This window comes from Musca domestica, unplaced genomic scaffold (assembly GCF_030504385.1).
Source record: "Musca domestica strain aabys unplaced genomic scaffold, Musca_domestica.polishedcontigs.V.1.1 17, whole genome shotgun sequence".
In the NCBI taxonomy this organism is placed as follows: domain Eukaryota; kingdom Metazoa; phylum Arthropoda; class Insecta; order Diptera; family Muscidae; genus Musca; species Musca domestica.
In genome coordinates, this window is record NW_026712230.1 from 1748857 (window position 1) to 1766545 (window position 17689).

Consider the following 17689-nt stretch of genomic DNA (forward strand, 5'->3'; position numbering starts at 1 on the left):
TAAAATTTGATGTAAGAGGTCAATTGCCTTCAAATTTCGCACATCCAATATATTTTTATCAACCCAAGATCTGGTGTTAAGATGAAATATATTATGAACATGAATACAAAATGAACAATATTGACCTACTACTTCAGAAACTACTGCATAAAAGCATAACAATTTGAATAATCATAATACAAGTCAAAATATATTTTAATAATCGAACATTGACTGAGGGTATACATCTGTCGGCTAAACCGAGATTTACTTTTTAACTTGTTATATTGTATTGAGATTTTTGGAGGTAGTTGTGGTTTTGTTTTTCGTAAGTTAAAACTATTGTTTCATAGGGTAATGCGATATGTTTTATGTGAACAACGTCGTGATCACTATCTCCTTCTGTGAAGGAGTTTCGTGGTTGTTCGTTTGATTGTTTTGTGAATTTAAAGTCAATTGTGTCCTTCTACAAACATTTTAAATTGCAGATACCTTCTACTCTTTTGGATATTTCTTTTTAAGTTTTCTAGTTTTGTAAGGAAACCACAAAACGTTATACCACGCTTGACTCCTCTGTCCCTTCTATGTATGAATTGTTTGCATTTTCAACAATCTGACACACCTAATCTTAAGACATTTAATTCTTCCTTAAAATGTTATAAGCGTAAATTATATGCTCATTTCAATATTGCTTACAAATTTTCATGGTTTTCATCTTGAGGTCATTTGTTTGTTTCAATCAATTGTTTGTGTTTCAATCAATTGTTCATTTTTCTCATCTTTTTTTGTTAATTTGTTTTAATGTTTAATTTTAAATAAGACTTTTAGGATTAAGGATATTATAATTATTTATGTCATGTAGAGAAGTTTTTGGAACCGTTCATGGCCCTATGGGGTTACTGTACAAATTGGAAATAAATAAACAAATTCAGACTAAAGACTAGAGTCGGTAAAGGTTCCGTATATCGGAAGCCCTTTTGACTTAAATGAGCGGATCTTTCAAGATATTGGAATACGTAATTGGATACTTAAAACATCTTCCGAAATATCACAGCTCAATTCTAATTTTCGATTTAAATATTCATTTCTGATTGAAATTTTGAATATTATCAATGCATTCTTCGTTAGAGTAATCTTCGTGGATCTGAAACCAATATTTTCATACAAAAACTTTTCATTTCGTTCATGCGCATGGATGTTTAAGTCGATTACTTCTTGCAGGTTCTGGAACAGAGCAAACATTGTAAATGTTTCTTCCTATTTTTCATTTTCTCAGACAAAAACTAAACGTTCTTATTCAAAAACTAAACGTTCTTATTATTGTTAAATAAATTTATTTATAGATTTAAAAGCGAATTTGAAATATTTTACAATATATATATATATATTTATTTGAATATATCATTCTTAATAAATTTTAATAATCCATTCTGTGGTAGTACACACATATATATACGTTCATAATTATCCGATATATATGCATACAGAAATATAGATATATAAAGTAAATTAATAAATGTTGAAATTTATTCTCTCTCATGTCTATGCTATTTTCTTAACACAGTAGAGATTAATGTTTGTTCGTGCAATTAAATTACTATGTTCCTTAACAATATATGTAATGGAATGAATAAAGGAATCCACTTGTCAAAGAAAATAAAAATAACAAACAAAAGAAAATGAATACAAAAGTATTTAGAAAAAAAAAACGATACCTAAGGACTTTATTTCTATTAAGTACGTAATAAATTCTTCTTTGTTATAAACATAGTCTTATTTGTGTGAAAAACGACGGGTTGTAACCAAGTAGAATAACAACTATTATCCAGTCACTGTTAACAATCTTTGGTGTTTCCATATGCTTTCGTAAATATAAATTAACATCAAATGCATTTTGCATTTCTTTTTTGCGCTTTCTTTATGAGTTGGTATAAAATGATGATGACGCCAAAGACGATGTTGGAGCTTGATTGCTGGAATTTTGTTGGAACTTTCTTTGTGTTTGGCTATGATGTTTCTGTGGTGGTGATTGTATTGTTGCATGTGTCGTTGCATTTCTATTGAGATCGTTTAAATGCTGTGCTGCCGTATTCGTGATTTTTGAGGATTGCTGTTCGTGTAGATTTTGTTGTTCTTTAGTGCGATTTTGCTGCTGCTGCCTTTCTTGGTTATGAGCCGCATAGCTCTTTAGGTAATCGATATACATGCGCCTCGCTTGATTCAGAACTCGAGTAACATCATGCTTCCTCACCATTTTGTCAAAGTGCATTGCTATTTCGTTATAATCCATATGAGCTTTCATAATAACGTTGCGATGCTGCAACAAAAGAGTTAGACAAAGAAACATTAGGAATGGATTACCACCCCCAAATTCCGAAGGCGGTGGCAACTTTGTTGCCGGTGTGGAATTTGTTGAATTGCCGCTGCTGAGATGCTGCTGCATAGGCGATGTTTTCGAAAAGGCAACTTCATCCGCTGCATTTGTAGCCATCTCGTCAACATCTCCTGTCTCGGGTATAGTTGTGGAAACTGGTATCAGAACTTCAGGCAAAGAGCTCGAGCTGCTTGATGGATGGCTGTAAAATGGTTCGCAACTGTTGCTGTTCTTAATGGATCTCTCTCGTTTAGTCGAAGAGCCGTTGTCTGTAGTTTCCTCAAGGAATGGATTTAGGACAACCGAATCTGCATTTGAATTTATTCCATTCGTATTTACATTTGTATACACTTCACCATTTAAAATTAACGACGCCCCATTCTGGTCAGCATCTAGATCTTCAATCATATCCAATGAGTCTTTTCCTAGTTTTTCGTATTCAATTTCAGAACTAGTTGATTCTTTGGTAACTGAGTTATCACCAAATACCTGCCTATCTAAATTATCTGCTTCCATATGCAATTCTCGAATTATCGCCGGATAATAGTCTAAATCTTGGCCTTCCTCTGGTGCGACATTCGCATCGTCATGTTTAATTGTATGTTGCTTAGGTGCCATATCATTCTGACGTTTATGTTGTATACTCCCCTCTAGGGTCGGGGTACGATCCGGTGTGTGTGTTTGGGAAGAAAGTGAATTGAGCTCTAGGTGTAAACTATTGCTACTTAGATTATTTGCTTGTTGTATTGCTGTGGCAGCTGTTGAACAGCTCCAGGTGTTATTCGTAGTGTCAGGTATTGACGATGAGTCGGACTCTTCAAGAGATGAGGTAAAACCTCCTTTGGTAAGTTGTACAAGGGGATGAGGTGTTGGAGAAAGTTTTTGAGGAGAAGGTGTTTTGCATTGTTTTTGTGCAACATTATCATCGTTTGGCAAGAATGTTGTGTTCGTCTTGTCAGCATTGCCTACACGACTTTTGTTCATAGCTGCGAAATTCAGAAATTCATTGAAATTTTTTACTAGCCTTTGTTGGGATTTCTCGTTGCATTCATCAAGAGACAAACCTATAAAGTGAAAATATATATTTTTAAATGTGGTAAAAGATATAAACCGTTTTTTTTACTTACCTTTTCGACTACTTGCTGCAATTTTTTCTTTTAAATCTTTAAAATGCCCTCCACTTGTGTTGCTCGCATTCGCCAACTGTTTAACAATTATATTGCTCACAGTATTGTAATTGGAGATTATTTTTTTGTTCTGCAGCTTTGCAATTCCTTTGGGTATCGGCAGGTTCTTCTTTTCGCCCGCTTCATTATTCGCCACTTCATTCGATTGAGTTGCATTACTTGAACCACTGTTTGCAACATCACCGACTATAGACGACGAAGAGCTGCTGCTAAGAAATACTTTATGAATCCCCGAAGATTTATTTGTTGGTGTGGATGCGTTTTCAACTTTCGCAGAAGTGTCGTCTTTGAAGGGGTTTGTGTCGTGAAATGTAAAATGACAACTGTGGTCCGAGAACACATCATCATCCTCCGATTGATCAGTGTCAAGGTGCTTTTCTGCTGCTGACGTTGTTATGCTTGCATCAGAAGCGTCGGGATTTTCTTGTCTTCCTTCTAATAGCTGCAAAATTTTTGTCTCATCTAACGACTGACGATTTGATGGCATTCTCCGTCTAGTACGTTTAGTGGCCACATGCCGGGCTATATTATCGTCAAGGCTTTGATTCAGTCGTCTTGTGTCATCGAGTTTTGATACCATCACTCCAGTTCCATGGTTAAGACAAGACGTGAGAGATGTGCTTAGCGAATGTAACGATGCGGATGAACTTTGTCTTCTTAAATCACAGACCTTTGTATAAGCATTTTCCCGCGGTTTGGTCATAAAGTAGGATGGGCTTATAGGAGGCACTCCACCGCCAACACTGGATGGCGAAGATGGAACTGCAGTTTCTGTTATGGGTACAAACTCCTTTTCAAATAACTTTAGTTCCTTATCTACGCTGGTTTCGTACTTTAAAGAACTCCACTGAACCTCTAACATACGTAGCGCATCTTCGAAAGGAAATTCTCTTTTCATTTCCAACAACAACCAGCGATAGCAGAAAAGCAAATCGTCTGCTTGTTGCGATTTTAGGTACTCCCAGAAGTCCGAATCGTAATAACTTAAAGCTTCAGTAAGGTGGGCAAATTTCTGCGTCATTGCTATGCCATCAAGCATAAAATTGCCCCTCACCCTCTCCATTATTGCACAAAAACATATGTAAGTTTGTGCTTCGTCATTCATTGTAACCAATAGCGGCGAAGCTATATCAGACATGCCTTGACAGTAGCTGACAGACGGATGATTCAAAGCATATGTTGTGAGTATGTTAAAAAGTGATGCTATATTCTGATTGTCATCATTGCCGGCATAAAATGGATGAAGTCTATCCGTGCGCAAAACATCCTTTTTAACCATGCTGGTGACATATGCCAACTCACCAACGACGCAACCTGCAACAGAGTTTGTTAGTGTATGTTTACACGCTTATTGGATTGGTTTCTCTTACCCTGTTTTATGGCCGTTTTCCAAACGTCCCTCAGCTGATAGTACTGTTCCGATTTGCGGCGCATATAGTCCATTCGTTGGTGGCCATTCATACCGGCAGGATAGACATTTAAAATGTGCTTCCAAACTACCCGCCGAAGGCTGGGATCGATGCCACCCAGAAATATAACCTTTCGCAGTTCGTCCGTCCGTTGAATTTGTCCCAGGGCATCTAAATACATGCGAAATTCATTGTCGGCCAAAGATGGTCTCGGCGGCAACGCAGCCATGGTTTCTTCGTTGAGATTAAACGCTTTCTGGACCATTGAAAATGTTTTCTCCATTTGATTCATGATGAGGCCAGGCAACTTTGTTTGCATTTGCTGAACATATTTTTGAGAAGCCCCAATTGATTGCTGCAGTGGTGATATTAATTCACGAGCCGATGAGCTGGTGGGTGTTGCCCCAGTACTGCTGCAGACAGAACCCGAACCAACCGACATTGATGAAGTGTTTATCGTAGTGTCCGGATCCCAGTCTTTCACTTCCGTAAACGGTTTTATATCGATTTGTAGCATAAGGCATGGTTCCGTAGATGTCTGTATGGAAATGTTGTGTATTCTCAGAAAGGCCGCATCCAAATCCCAGTCGGACAAGACAGCCAAGTAAATTTCATTACCGGCTGGATCGTAGGCCTTGTATTTGATGGAGAAATCGGATTTGATGTCAAATGCTTTGGCCAACAGAGAATACAGCACCTCCAATGAAGTAATTTGGGGGTCAACGCTAAATTTACGCCATTCCGGAGGTCGATTCGGCTCACATTTCTGCAAAAGAAAAAGTCAACATCCTTGAGCCATTCACATTCCATTGTGCAATTTTACCTTCACTTTGCAACGTACTGCTTCCCTTGTATGGGCAAATACGTTATTGGACATTGAAGCAAACGATGATTAATGCATTCAAAGACAAATCCCGAAACAGTAGAAAGTTTAAAACATTTTGAAATTTAGTTATTTATTTGTTAGCGAAATATATATTTTTGCAAAGGCCGTGTCCAGAGAACAAAGCGGAACAATTTTTTCGACGGCGACGGCTCATCAGGTGCAAACCAATCGACGGCGGTGCGATGTCACTTTTTTCGGCGCGGAACAAAAAATTAAAAACAAATTTATTTTACATTTTCTTTCATTCTTTCCCACACGAGTAACACAAAAACAATTTGATTGAAAGTAAAAACACAACACACCGCAAGTCTCACAAGAAATATCAAGAATAAAAAAACTACAAGAAAAAAGAAACAAAGTGCAAATGTGTGATAAAGAAGAGGATCAAACCATAAACACCGATAGCAAAAGGGTTCTAGAAGATCAAAAATCTATATAAAGGGGTCTAAAAATTCCATTTTCCCTCATCAAAGCAGCTGTTTTGTAAGTACCCAGAGTTGCAAAGTTGCAGCTAGTCTTGTTTGTAGCATGGTAGAAGACTGCTGGAAATCGCATCGACGCAACTGTTGGGCCAATAATCTGTCATACGAATTTTGGAATTAAAATCCTTTATGTCGTAGAAGAAAACATCTAAAAATCTACATTGTCAAAATATCTCACAATTTTAAAATTGTTTTATTAAAAATAAGTAGATTTTTTATATTTTCTTATACGATGCAAATCGGAGGTTGTTACAATATGCATTTCTCAATAATTTTTACAAATTTTAATTAACATTTTCAATTCTAAAATCGGTTTGACAGTTCATTGTCCCAGCAGCTGTGTCGAAGCGACTACCTGTATTCTTCTACAATGGGCGTACCCCTGTACTCATATATCATGGTAGAAGAATATAGGTAGACGCATCGACACGGCTGCTGAGACAATGAACTGTCAAACCAACTTTAGAATTGAAAATGTTGAATGAAAATTATTTAAATTTGTAAAAATTGGTGAAAAACGTGAATTATAATAACCTCCGAATGACGTCTTATAAGAAAACATTTAAAAATCTACTTATATGTGAAAAAACATTTAAATTATTTTGACATGTCAATGCTCCCAAGCGTTGATGCATCTACCTGTATTTTTCTGCCATGTCATATATTTAACACATATTTTTAGTTAAAACGCATGGTAGAATAATACAGGTAACGGCAAGAGTTGTTGTACAACAACCACATACAAATTTGTTTTTGATTTAGGTTTTAATTTCAAAAATATACATTTTTGGAATTTGGATAATTAAATTGAAAATGCAGAAGAATAGTTCTTAAATATTTAAATTTTAATGCTTTCCCATCATTCCTCTGAATGTATAGTTGTTAGCTTTTGGTCCTAATCTGTCAACACTTTAAGCAATCGCTAGATAATCGTGGAAAAGGCAAACTCCGCCTTCAAGTGGAAACCAAACAGCATACATACATTAAGTATTCTGAAATATACGAATATATTATCTAACATGGTGTCGCTGTTCCTTAACCGCAAAAAAGTTTCCGAACCATCGCCTTTGGCGTTTTGTTAAGTACAACGGCGCTTTTTTTATTATTGGGCAAAAATATTTTCACATTGCCCTGCAGCGAAATTTTATATCAAAAAAGGTGTACCTTTTGTATATCAAGAAATGGAATTAAATAACAAAACGTCATATCGAGTTTGACACTAGTATTACTATAGAGTCAAATCAGCTGGGACTTGATGTTACCTGTAATAATTATACCATGGTTAAAACGGTTCGTATTTTATATATTCATATATTCTGGACATACCCAGAGGAATGAGTAAGACCAGCTACCATAGTACAATTACAATTATTATTTTGCCATGCCAGCTACCATGCTAGAATTAAGAAGGTAATTCTGCTATCACATATTTACATTTTTTCAAGATTATTCATTTGACAACATTTCATTTCATTGTCAGAAGTTATGTTTATAAATGAATTGTATACACAGAAATCAGGGATGGGAACCTGTTTTTTATTCAGTGAAATTTGACAAGGTAAATTACAGAAAATGCAGAGATAGATAGTCTTATTTGAAATTCTTTGTTTTACCATACCAGCTACTTAAATTATATGAAATTTGGAAAAACTTTATTTAGTAGATCCGGCTCTTGGTTTCGGATTTTCATTCTCTGGAACACGCATAAATTTACTTAATAGAAAATCGTGAAAAATGAATGGGATGTTACGGATTGTTTATAATATCAACAGTCAATTACATTGCGTATACACAGTCCAGTGGATTTCATTTGACGTATACGCAATTAAAGTGCGTGTAAATGGATATCATAAATACTCTACTTCTATGAATCTTACGAAGTAATCATGGTAAAAGTAAGAAGGTAATGTCATTTCAAATAGGATACCCATTTCTGCATTTTCTGTAATTCGCCTTGTCAACTTTCACTGTTCCTATTTCACAGGTTCCTATTTCTGATTTTTGTATGTACAATGAATTCATAAATATACATTTTTACAATGAGACGCTGTCAAACGAATACTTTCGAAAAAAAAAAAATTGCAAACATATGTTTGCATGACTTTACCTTCTTGATTCTCCCATGTTAGCATGGTAGAAGAATATAGGTAGACGCGTCGACACAGCTGCTTGGACAATGAACTGTCAAACCAATTTTGGAATTGAAAATGTTGAATGAAAATTTATTTAAATTTGTAAAAATTGTTGAAAAACGCGAATTATAATAGCCTCCGCATGACGTAGTATATGAAAGTATATGAAAATCTACTCATATTAAAAAAAAAAAACATTTAAATTTTTTTGACATATCAATGCTCCCAAGCGTTGATGGATCTACCTGTATTCTTCTGCCATGCATGTAAGTAAGGGTGAAAGTACATAAGAAGCTTGAAGGCATATTTTGTGACATTTCAAAGGGATAAGAGAGAAATCCTGCCGTCGTTTTCCATTATAATTTGACATTAATATGCCAAGTCATGACTTCAAGCTTCTTATGTACTTGCACCTTAATGTTCATTTAGAAGTTTTCGAATATTAAGGTATTTTGAGATAAGTGAAATGGAACGAAAAAGGCTGGTTATATCTAGTGTGAGCAATAAACCTGATTGACTGGAGAAAATACTTAAAACTGTTGATATTTCTTATAAAATTCGTTGTTATCAACTTCTGCCAAAAAGGCTAGTGAATATTAGGGTGGGTCAAACATTTATTTTATTTTATAAAATTGGAGTAGTGTCAATGGAATGTCATTAAATTTAAAAAAAAATGTAAAAAATTATCCTTGTATAGATCTCAGCATATGAACTATAACTATTTCATAGGTTCTTACAAATTGGATAATGTTGACTAGTTTCTTGATCTTGGTGTCATTTTAGACAATAAATTACGTTTTAATTTCCATATAGAGTCTTGTGTTAATAAAGCAAAGTCTTTACTAGGATTTATAAAACGTTGGTCAAAGGAATTCGACGATCCTTATGTTACGCTTATTTATCAGCCTTGTTCGACCTACTTTAGAATATGGCTGTGTACTTTGGAGTCCTTTCTATAAAATATATTCAAAAAAGATAGAGTCTGTACAGGTTCAATTTCTTTTGTTTGTTCTGAGAGGTTTAGGATGGAATTCTAATGAACTTCTCCCACCTTATGAGAAACGGCTTAAACTTATCGATCTTCCTACACTAGAGAAAAGGAGATTAATGCTTAGACGTATTTTTATCATCAAACTTTTGCGTGGTCAAATTGATTCTGAGTTTTAAACTGGTGAAATTAAATTCAATGTCCCCTCGAGTAATACATGTTATTATATACCACTTACACTAACATTAGCAAAATCGAACTTTGAAATAAATAATCCTCTCCGAAGTTTATGTGCTGATTATAATAAATTATATAACACGATTTCTTTGTGTGAACCCTTGCATGTCATAAAAAACTCTATCCTACGTTCTTAGTTTATAGAATAATTGCCAGACTTAGTGTCTGTGATTTAGTATTTGTATTGTTTAGTTTTACTATAGTTTAGTTTAGTTACTTCAATTCTTTTTAATTTTTAAACCGGCTGATGGTCTAATGTAGCCGGTTTCCCAAGTCTACTAACCCCATATAATCCGGACTATGGTGTGTACGTGCTCCTTACCATGGTAGAAGAATATAGGTAGACGAATCGACACAGCTGCTGGGACAATGAACTGTCAAACCAATTTTGCAATTGAAAATGTTGAATGAAAAATTATTTACATTTGTAAAAAATGCTCAAAATACCGAATTACTATAACCTCCGAACGACGTCGTATAAGAAAACATATATAATTCTACTTATATTTGAATAAACATTTAAAATTTTTTGACATATCAATGTTCCCAAGCGTTGATGCATCTACCTGTATTTTTCTACCATGCTCCCTACGTTATGGGGTGGTCGGCATGGGCGGGAAAGTGAGGCGTTGGGAAATATCGAAAAAAAAACAGTTTGAGAAGATCCATATTAATTAATAACGAAGGAAAATGATGTTGGAAATCTTAATTGGATCATATATGAAAGCAACACAAATGCATGTTTACAACAAAGTAAAACAGTAATAATAAATACGAATGAGTGAACGAGAACGATCATGGCAGATGAATACAGGTGAATACAGGTGCATCAAAGCTTGGGAGCATTGATATGTCAAAAAAATTTAAATGGTTTTTTCAAATATAAGTACATTTTTATATACTACGTCATTCCGAGGCTATTATAATTCGCGTTTTCAACAATTTTTACAAATTTAAATAATTTTTCATTCAAAATTTTCAATTGCAAAATTGGTTTGACAGTTCATTGTCCAAGCAGCTGTGTCGACGCGTCTACCTATATTCTTCTACCATGAGAACGATTAATGACAATACAATGGTAAATATCAAACTAGTAGCGCGTTTAGATACGACATTTTATACGGTTGTGAGTGGGTAATTTGGGTTAACTTTTATTCAACAAGATTTACCAAAAACAAATAGATCTTTTCACGATCGAATTTTTTATGAACTCATGGTAGAAGAATTTAGGTAGAGGCATCGACACAGCTGCTGGGACAATGAACTGTCAAACCAAATTTGGAATTAAAAATGTTAAATAAATATTATTTAAATATGTAAAAATTGTTGAAAAACGTGTATTATAATATCATCCGAATGACGTCGTATAAGAAAACATATAAAAATCTATATATATTTGAAAAGAAATTTACAATTTTTTGACATATCAATGTTTCCAAGCCTTGATGTATCTACCTGTATTCTTCTACTGTGGGTACACTCTAAAGTCGTGAAGGTTTCCTCAAAGGCATTCCTTGCATTTTGCGTTCGAACAATGACAAAAAACTTACACTTTTATTTGCTCTTGATAATACAATGGAAGATGCATTATTACACCCTCCACTATTCTATGGAGGGTATATTAACTTTGTCATTCGTTTGTAACTCCTCGAAATATTGATAATAGACTCTACAAAGTATATAAATTCTGGATCAGCGTAAAATTTGATCTAGCGATGTCCGTCTGTCTGTGGTAATCACGCTATCTTTCGAACGAATTGAGATAGAAGGCTAAAATTTTGCACACATGCATAGTTTACCAGTAGGCAGGTTAAATTCGTAAATTGGCCATGTCGGTACACGTTTGTATGCAAGTCCACGTCTTCGAAAATCCCCATATAACGGCACCTCCAGAAATTCGGTATTTTGATGATTTATGCCAAATTTGTTACGGATTTGCCTGAAAATTGGTGCGTGTGGCAAAACATTGCACGTATAGGTCCACGTTTTGGTATAGCCCCCACATTAAGGTACCTCCCGATATTTGGTAACTTGATTATTTTTGCCACATTTTTCACTGATTTGTCTAAAAATTGGTATTTGTGGGTCATAATGGGTCCTAGTTAGTGTGGCGAGACATTGTATGTGTCCACTCTTTTTGGTATAGCCCCCATATAACGGTACCTCCCGATATTCGGTATTTTGATGATTTTAGCGACATTATATACCGGAATTATTTCGAATTTCGTATTTAAAGTTCGTAATGGGTACTACAACTAATTGCAAAAAATTGTCTATGCAGGTTCACGTCTTCGTATAGCCCCCATATGACGGCACCTCCCGATACTCCGTATTTTCATGATTGCGACATTATTTACCGTAATTGTAAAAAATGTAACATCCTTAAATATTCGTCGTAGATCCCATAAAGTATATATATTCATATTATATATGCATAAAATTCTAAGTCGATTTAACGATGTCCGTCTGTCAGTCTGTTGAAATCACGATACAGCCCACATTGTTTGACGTAGAGCCCCAAATTTAGCAGAGCAATTTGTATTGTGTTTAGGATCATTGGTATTGAAAATGAGATATATCGGTCCACGTTCTGGTATAGCCCCCATATAAAGGTACCTCATGATATTCGGTATCTTGATTATTTTTGCCACATTTTTTCATGGATTTGTCTAAAAATTGGTATTTGTTGGTCATAATGGGTTCCAGCTCCGGTGGCGAAACATTGCATGCATGAGTCCACGATTTGGTATAGCCCCCATATAACGGTACCTCCCGATATTCAGTGTTTTGATTGGTTTTGCCACATTTTTTCACTGATTTGTCTAAAAATTGGTATTTGTGGGTCATAATGGGTCCTAGTTCGTGTGGCGTGACATTGTATGTGTAGGTCCACTATTTGGTATAGCCCCCATATAACGGTACTTCCTGATATTCGGCATTTTAATGGTTTTTGCCACATTTCTTACCCTAAGGTGGAGGGTATTAAAAGTTTGGCCCGGCCGAACTTTATGTTTTTTACTTGTTTTTGGTTATTTTTTGCCATCTTAAGGTAGGGTAGGCTTCAATTCAAGTACTTTTTTTATGAATCTTATCATACCATTAATCAAATAAATCAATAAAAATCAAGTCGTTTTGCATGTTTTTGTACATTTTATTTACTTATTCATTTAATAAATTTAATAAACATTTAAAAAATAATGATATTAATTTTTACATAGTATTAAACAAACTAATTAAGAGAAAAAATTTAAATATTGAAACAAAAAAAAAAAAACTAATAATTAATTATTTGCTATACATATATTTATATGTGGGTGTTTTATTTATATTTATGCATATAATTAAGGATAAATATACATACGTACAAATTACATTAAAAAAAATAAACATACACAATCTGTGACTATGCCATGGATTTATATAAAACTTATTCGCAAATACAACGCGTAAGCATTTTATGGACTACACTGAAAGAAAATGTCGTTTGTAAACAAAGCCATTCTCCATGTCCTTTTTTGAACCATTAATTCTGTGTGTTTTTGGGTATACAATAACGAATATGAATTGGTTTTGTATCTTTCTCATTTAGGCTAAATTACAAACAAATATTTACATGACAGTATATCGCATACTATAACAATTTCGCAGTTATTTTAATCTCTGAAATGTTTCGTTTTTTATTTATAATTATGATAATGTATTGCCTTATGTCTTCGTTTAAACATTAACAATGACTAAATTTGATTTGAGGTGATGTATTTAATTGTCATATTTCTAATATAACAATAGAGCAAATTATAAATTGACTTATCTAACATATGCATTTGTTGTAAGAATTTTTGTGAAAATCAGTTTAGCGACAATAAGAAATTACCTTTCACAATTTTGAATGCGTTTCATTCCTTTCAACATTCTGAAAATTCGTTTAAATATGACATTTGCGTCAAAAGGTCAGGTTTACATTGTATTTCTAAAAATACTCATGCTGACGTTAACATAAATCAGTTTTAATACAAACTATAAACGTCATATATTTGTACGTAAACCAGCATGGTAGAAGAATATAGGTAGACGCATCGACACAGCTGCTGGGACAATGAACTGTCAAACCAATTTTGGAATTGAAAATGTTGAATGAAAAATTATTTAAATTTGTAAGATTTGTTAAAAAAGCGTATTTAAATAACCTCCGAATGACGTCCCAAAAGAAAACATTTTAAAATCTACTTATATTTGAAAAGACATTTAAAATTTTTTGACATATCAATGTGCCCAAGCGTTGATGCATCTACCTGAATTCTTCTACAATGGTAAGCCAGTACTTTTTAACTGTCAATTTCATTGCATACTAGATTAAAGTACGTTTACCAATTTAAGTAGTTTTATTGTTTCCCATAATTTATGGTGATGGGCCAACTATCAAGGTTAACCGGAATAAAGATTGTATGTAAACGTACTTTAAAGGCCACCTGTTCAAAATGAGACTATACTGTTCCAGAACCTGCAAGAATCTACTAGTTTTGCTATAATTTACATTATAAAGGGTCAAAAATTTTGCATTTTTGCAGTTCTGGAACGGGCTATATATGTTAATGTTTGTTTACATTTTGCTATTTGTCATGGTAGTAGAGTACGGGTTTGGAACATATGTCAAACGTTTTAAAACGTTTTTTTTTTCAAAAATAAGTAGATTTTTATATGTTTTCTTATACGATGCCAATCGGATTTTGTACTGATATGCATTTTTCAACATTTTCAACGAATTCGAATTAATTTTTCAAAATTGATTTGACAGTTCATTGTCCCAGCAGCTGTGTTGATGCGACGAAACGCGACATTAGTAGAAAAAAGATTCACATAACGAAAGAATTTACTGCACGGCCAAAGCCATGGAAAAAATAGGCACTTCATTTATGAGAGACGAGCCGACAAAAAAAAAAAAAAAAACATTATTGTAATTTAAATCTCAGTACGAAATGTAACCAAATAGCAGATAAATTTTGACATTAACATTTGACTTTCGCTACGACCGAGGTTATGTCTTTGCATCAACGCTTGGGAACATTGATATGTCAAAAATTTTAAATTGTTTTATCAAAAACAAGTAGATTTTATTTTTTTATACGACGCATATCAAAGTTTGTTATAATATACATTTTTCAACAATTTTTACAAATTTTAATAAATTTTTATTCAACATTTTCCATTTCAAAAGCGGTTTGACAGTTCATTGTCCCAGCATATGTGTCGATGCGACTACCTGTATTCTTTTACCATGGCGCATACATCTTGTAAATCGTATTCGTAAATACAGTGGATTTTTTTTTGTGACGTATATTCAAGGAAATTGACAGTTAAATTCCACTCAATTTAATAAGCCTAAACGTACTTATAGGCAATGGAATGGAAGTTTTTAATCTTGATTTTTCGATTATCATGATGAATATTAGGTAATGTAAACATATTCTACAACATTGATTCGGTTGTCATCTTGGTACTTGTTTTGCTTATCAATATGTGAAAAAAACTTGCGCCCAACTGACATTTCTGAACGGTATGATCATGGCAAAATTAAGAAGGTAAATTCATTTCAAATAGCATTCCCATCTCTGCATTTTCTGTAATTTACCTTGACAAATTTCACTGTATAAAAAACAGGTTCCCATCTCTGATGTGTGTATGTACAATGGATTTAGAAATATGCATTTTGGCAATGAAATTTTGTCAAATTAATAATTAAAAAAAATTGTAAACATATGATTGCATGGCTTTACCTTTTTAATTCTACCATGGGTATGAATGAAGACTGCAAAATTAGTTATTTTTTGAAGATGAAATCATTTTTGAAGGCACATGGACACTGCAGTCGACGATGTTTTTTTATTTTGAAACATTACCATTGCTCACTAAATCATTAAAAAATTCTTTAAGATGTGAAGACAAAAACCACATTTGGATAAAAATGTAGCACGCTTACATATAATAAATCCAGTGGATTTAAAATGTCGATTCCACTACGCATGTGTCAAATCTTACAACCAGCGAATTTCATTTAACGCATTCTCGATGTAATTGACAGATTTATTTTAGAGTTAAGAGGTTATAGATTTCAACTATTATTAATATTGTGTGTTTAAGGAAATTTGTCAGTATTTTGTTTTTGATTACTTATAATTATTGAAATTGTTATAAATTATTTGGAATTGATTATGAATGTGTCATGAATAAGGGGTGTTTATTTTATGTTTAAATCGCCTATCAAAAAGTGGGTTTACAAACAAATCTTGATCTGCTTTAAGCATTAGAACGTGATTGATTTAAATAAATTTGTCAATGGAAAACTTATATTAAATTTATTATTTTTGATCGATAATCACGGTTAACAAGGGTAAAGGTTTGTATGTACCCTGAGGTTTGTATAAACCTGATAATTGTCCGATCACAATAAATTTGACGATGGAGAAAGTATGGTACTTTTATTGTGATTGGTCAATTATCAAGGTTAACCCGGGTGGATTTAAAGTACGTTGATAATTAAACAATTACAATAAATCTGGCTATATTTTACATACCTTAAATTTATTGTGATTGATCATTTATCGGAATTAATCCGGATAGAAATTTTGTATGTAAACGTACTTTTTACCCTGATAATTGACAAATCACACAAAATATGATATGCGTTACATTTATTGCGATTCGTCAATTACCCCGGTTAACCCGTGAACAGATTTTGTATGCAACGTGCTATTAGACAGGGCTTCGTTCATGGTAAAATAATACAGCTAGATGCATCAACGCTTGGGAACATTGATATGTCAAAAATTTTAAATGTCGTCTTATACGACGACAATCGGAGGATGTTATGATATACATTTTTTAACAATTTTAACGAATTTAAATTATTTTTCATTTAAAATTTTCCATTCCAAAATTGTTTTGACAGTTTATTGTCCCAGCAGATGTGTCGATGCGATTACCTGTATTCTTCTACCATGGCTTCGTTGTTGAATAAAAAAATAATAAGTGACTAATTTTTCATTTTTTGATTGTTTAACAATGTTTAATTACCCTAACGCACCACTTCTGTTACAACAAAAATATTTAGTGCTTTGGATCCTTATTATAATCGACATAGACACGTACTACTTCACCCGAATACTTACGCTGCGATGGCATGAAATAGAAGTCTGGCGTATCGGCACCACCATTTGACACCAAACGTGGATCCTCGCGTGATCGATCACGATAGTGAGCACCATTTCTATGGGCACTGCGATCACGTCGATCCTGCGTGTAATACCCTGAGGGTTGCATGTTTGCTTGTTGCTGCATATGTTGTTGTCGTGGCAGCGAATAAGCCCGGTCGGTGTACGAACTGCCACCACCACGTGTATATGAAGCCGATGGAGTTTGATGGTCATTGCTGTGGGCGTGGCCATTCCTTTCGCGATCACTGCGATGCGAACGACCATTACTGCGGTACTCTTGGGTATTATTGCCGTTGCTGCCAGCGTTGCCGTTGTACATTTGCGATTTGTTGGTTGGCGAATGGGACATTTGTAGTGTTGTCTGCTGACTGCTAGAGGGACGATTACGTGAAGATTTGTCTTTGTGCGAAGTACCGTTCTTTTCTTCAGTTTCGCCATAAGGATCGAAGGCGTAGTTAGTGTTCGACGAGTATTCTTTCCATGCTGAATTCTGGATGAGATTTTCCTGCAAGCAAATCGTATAAATGAGTAAATATCATTCTAGAATGTGTTAACGTTTTTCAAAAATCCTCAACCAGTCAGCATTTTCATACAATTTATTTTCTTAATTAAAAAAAAACAACAATAGCAATTTCTTAGATCATTCATAGGCAATGTTCGATTAGGGCAGATATATTTGTACATCGGATATCAACACTGTTTGTTTTTTGCATTTACATGATTAGAATATCATCACAGGCTTCAGTCATTTATTGAGTTTATGCTATTTTGTCACATCCAACGAACGAAATGAAAGTGCTTGTG

The 17689-nt window shown here is 34.0% G+C and overlaps 2 protein-coding genes across 5 annotated transcripts in view; both read right to left on the reverse strand.

Annotated features, from left to right (window-relative positions):
• Positions 1-1665: 1665 nt before the first annotated feature.
• LOC101889897 (uncharacterized) lies at positions 1666-6190 on the reverse strand. Its single transcript, XM_005191994.4, has 4 exons — positions 5773-6190; positions 4911-5715; positions 3481-4854; positions 1666-3417 (listed from the first exon to the last, which is right to left on the reverse strand). Exons 1-4 carry the CDS (start codon positions 5824-5826, stop codon positions 1898-1900), a joined length of 3753 nt encoding a protein of 1250 aa, XP_005192051.2. The 5' UTR covers positions 5827-6190; the 3' UTR covers positions 1666-1897.
• An 8114-nt stretch (positions 6191-14304) lies between these two features.
• LOC101892195 (uncharacterized) overlaps positions 14305-17689 on the reverse strand; it is a 108653-nt gene continuing 105268 nt past the window's right edge. For 3 of the 4 annotated variants that reach the window (XM_059120354.1, XM_059120356.1, XM_059120355.1), the window contains one exon: positions 14305-17390. In XM_059120354.1, the coding sequence (XP_058976337.1) occupies positions 16779-17390 (612 nt within the window). In that variant the 3' untranslated portion in view covers positions 14305-16778. The remainder of the gene's footprint in view (positions 17391-17689) is intronic. The other variant, XR_009341860.1, reaches the window with a different exon arrangement.